Genomic DNA, 4,051 nt, shown 5'->3' on the forward strand with positions numbered 1-4,051 from the left:
CGGGCGTGAAATTCCTAAGCTCTAAATCAACATTAACAAAGTTGATTTAGCCTTATTAGCAACCAATAAACAAGGATCTTGGACAATCTAATCCTAAACTCCATAACTCAACTCCAAAATTCTCCTAATCTACCTAACCCAAAGATTCAAAATGACTACTCACTCATGGTCATGAAAGCACAAAGTAATGTGTTTGATCTTTGTGAAATCATGATTAGAGATTGTAGATTAAGAAAATGAAGAAATACTTATATTAAAACTTGAAGATTCAAATACAAAATCCAAGAAAAAATCTTAAAACATAGCATAAGCTCCATAATTTTCGGGCTTGAAACATTTATATAGCATAAGAAATCGATACGGGTCAACCCGAGATGAACCGGGTCAAACCCAAAGTCTTTATATCCAACCGGTCGATTGTATGGTCGATTGAAAACTTGTTTTGGCGTCTGTTTCACTCCAACCGACCTGCCAACCGACCTGTTGGTCGATTGGAATTCTCGATGGCTTCTATCTTCGTTCTGTATGGATATACTCTCAATAAATCAGTCATAACTCATGAACCACAACTCTGATTGGCCTGAAACAACCACCGTTGGAAAGCTAATTCGATTTCCTATCTCTTTTGTTCAGAGCTTAAAAGCTAAATCACAAGGTCAAGCATTCATCAGAGTCGATCTTTGAGAGACTTCGGACTGGATTTGCATCATCAATCCTCCACTTTGCATTCAAAAATGTGTCTTTATTATCTTAACCTGAAATAACTTAAAAGACAACCAAAACACACTAAAACACACTTAAACACACTATATGACTTCTAAAAAGTAAGAAGAATCATTTAGACACTAAATGCAACAAAACACAATGAAAATACAATTGAAACATGATAAAAAGGATAATAAAACCCTTAATAAAGCTGTAAATATGATGTGTATCATCTACCAATTCCAACAAGTCCATAATAAGTGACTCATATCATAGTTTAGACATGTGATGAAAATAAAGATAATGAGTCCTCATTTTACTTTTTACTTTTCTTTACGGACAATTTTTTTCTCCATAAATGACAAAGACGTGTCGTTTAGTGGTTTGTACTAATTGTCACCACCCGGGTTCATCAAGTTCGTATAATGCATGTTCTTAGAAAAAGAAAGTACCCTAGCTAGTAACCACCTAATGTTTTATTACAAAACCTAACTAATCCAGCCAACTTATTAACCTAACTAATCTAACCACACCTAGCTATTCTTAGATTTACCTAACTAAATTAGAGAGATTGAGTAGGCTGGTTAAAAACCATAAAGATTCACTTTTTTCATTAAGAATGCGTTAATTCAGTATACGACTTATTTTATTGATTCACTCTTTCCCTCAAGCCTAAGCTAATTGAATCAATATATGACTTAACTAATTGCTGGTAATTGCTATTTACTCTAATTTAGTTAGTTAGATCTGTAAATGTATATTGTTGTGGCATTAGAAATGTATACAAAACATATATTCTCTATCCTATTCGGATTCCATAAATTAAACTAATATGTGCTTAAAATTACTTTTTTCCAAATCGTTAAAGTAAGTGTTGATTCTTGTACAACCAAGATATCAGATGTTTATATGTAAGAAGAATCTTACACGTTGTTACTAATCCACTGAAAATTTATTTTCTTCGATAGCCAATATATAGATAGAAATCGAATCCCTCCCAATAAGATGACAACAAAGAAATGATGATTTAAATTTGATCTTTCATGTAAGATAGTTTCTAATAACCTTATAAATATAAATAAGTTAGATATTAAGAAGGTTTTCTGTATACATTCTCTCAAAATTCCGAAATCTATTACGTACAGAATTATATACTAGACCAACGAGAATCTAAAATCTGAGTATTTGAAAGAAGATAAAATATTATTACGTGCAAAAGAAGTTAACAGTTTCTATTATTTCTTTACTAGCTAGATAGTTTATATTTTATGATTTTAATGCAAAAATTTCAACCAGAAAAATATTAGTTAAAATGCAACCCAATCTAGTTCAGTTCTCTATATTAGTGTGTATATATATACTTTGTCAGCACACTAGTACACATCATAAAAACACACATTCATATCCATAAACATCAAGAAAGCTCACAAGAAAGCTCCTCCAATGGCGGATTCAAGTTCTTCTCTCCTTCCTCTTTGCGAAAAGATCTCACACAAAAGCTATGTTTTGAGAACTTTGGATCTCACGATTCTCGGCCTTCTCTTTTCTCTTCTCTCATATAGAATCTTACATATGAGCCAATACGACAATGCTTGGCTTGTGGCTTTCCTCTGTGAATCTATTTTCTTATTCATATGGCTGATTATTATCTGCGTAAAATGGAGTCCTGCTGAAGATAAACCCTATCCAAATAGACTTACTGAAAGGTACCATTCTTTTTTGGTACGATGAAATATACCATTTTACTTACACACATAACGATCATTTTCTTAATAAGCATGAGAAACCTTAGACTACAACAAATTCATTTAACATGAATGAAAAATTAATTTATATATAGTTCTTATTAAATTTATATAAAGTCTTAACTTGCTTCTAGCTCTTATTAAAGTGATTTGCGTTAAGATACAAGAAATTAACATCATTTATTTGAATTTAATCTTCCTTTTCCTTTTCTAAAACTCCTTACAAAACTTTCAAATTTCAGGGTTCATGATCATGATCTTCCTTTAGTAGATATGTTCGTTCCCACCGCAGATCCGGTTAGGGAGCCGCCAATTATTGTTGTGAACACTGTGCTTTCGCTGTTAGCTCTGGACTATCCAGCAAATAAACTAGCATGCTATGTCTCGGACGATGGATGCTCACCTCTCACTTTCTTCTCTCTAAGGGAAGCTTCTAAGTTCGCCAAGATTTGGGTTCCCTTCTGCAAGAAATATAACGTTAGAGTTAGAGCTCCTTTTAGATATTTCTTGAACCCTTTGGATGTAACAGATGATTCAGTATTCATTAAAGACTGGGAAATGACGAAGGTAACATATATAAGTTCATTTGATTAGTACTGATAAGTTCGCCAATATGATGTTTTCATGTTTTTTTGTATTAATATAAAGAGAGAGTACGAGAAGTTATGCCGGAAAGTTGAAGATGCTACTGGAGATTCCCACTGGTTGAATGATGCAAATGATGATTTTGAAGCTTTCTCAAACGCAAAACCAAATGATCATTCAACAATAGTTAAGGTATTGTTATATTTAACAAAACTATATATTCAAAGTTTCTTCTCTTAACAAATCTCTGTTTAGCACATATTATAAGGTTTCATTATAATGATTATTGAAATCTTGTTTTATGTGTCTATGTGAAGGTGGTATGGGAGAACAAGGCAGGTGTGGGAGACGAGAAAGAAGTCCCTCATCTTGTATACGTTTCAAGAGAGAAAAGACCAAATTGTCTTCATCATTACAAAACTGGAGCCATGAACTATCTGGTTAATGTTTTATCTCAAACAACTTATCTCAAAGTATATAAGTTTTGCTTATCTTTTTAATCCGCCAATAACTATTCTGAAATCGTACGAGTTTCTTTAAATATGATGAATTGATGATTACAAGATAAGTTCTTTCAAGTAAAGTTAAAATAGTAAAATATTATGAAGAAAAAGTATAATACTAAACTTTCTCAACTTTAAATGGAAATCCATATTATGTTTTTTTTTCTATATAATCAAAATGTTATGAGCCTAAGATTTGAACAGTTGAGAGTGTCAGGGTTGATGACGAATGCACCATACATGTTGAACGTAGACTGTGACATGTATGCCAATGAAGCAGATGTGGTTCGACAAGCAATGTGTGTGTTTTTACAAGACTCAAAGCAATCAAACCATTGTGCTTTTGTTCAATTCCCTCAAGAGTTCTATAATGCTTACACCATCGAACTCTCATTCCTACAATCAGTGCGATATCTCACCCTTCTTTTACATTTTTTTACTTAAAACTTTTGTTGTCATTCATCAACCGAACCGATACTTACTCATATGTTTTATGCGTTGAAATTAGTATAT

General features: G+C 32.4%; 1 protein-coding gene across 1 annotated transcript; it reads left to right on the forward strand.

Annotated features, from left to right (window-relative positions):
• Nucleotides 1-2,148: 2,148 nt before the first annotated feature.
• LOC17874294 (cellulose synthase-like protein B6) lies at nucleotides 2,149-3,943 on the forward strand (the record flags this gene model as incomplete). The annotated part of the gene is made up of 5 exons (XM_023783534.1): nucleotides 2,149-2,411; nucleotides 2,693-3,017; nucleotides 3,099-3,227; nucleotides 3,353-3,475; nucleotides 3,743-3,943. Coding segments are annotated over exons 1-5 (1,041 nt in total), but the record flags the coding sequence as incomplete, so codon positions are not given.
• Between the last annotated feature and the right edge of the window lie 108 nt (nucleotides 3,944-4,051).

Source organism: Capsella rubella, unplaced genomic scaffold (genome assembly GCF_000375325.1).
Source record: "Capsella rubella cultivar Monte Gargano unplaced genomic scaffold, Caprub1_0 scaffold_133, whole genome shotgun sequence".
Taxonomy (NCBI): Eukaryota; Viridiplantae; Streptophyta; class Magnoliopsida; order Brassicales; family Brassicaceae; genus Capsella; species Capsella rubella.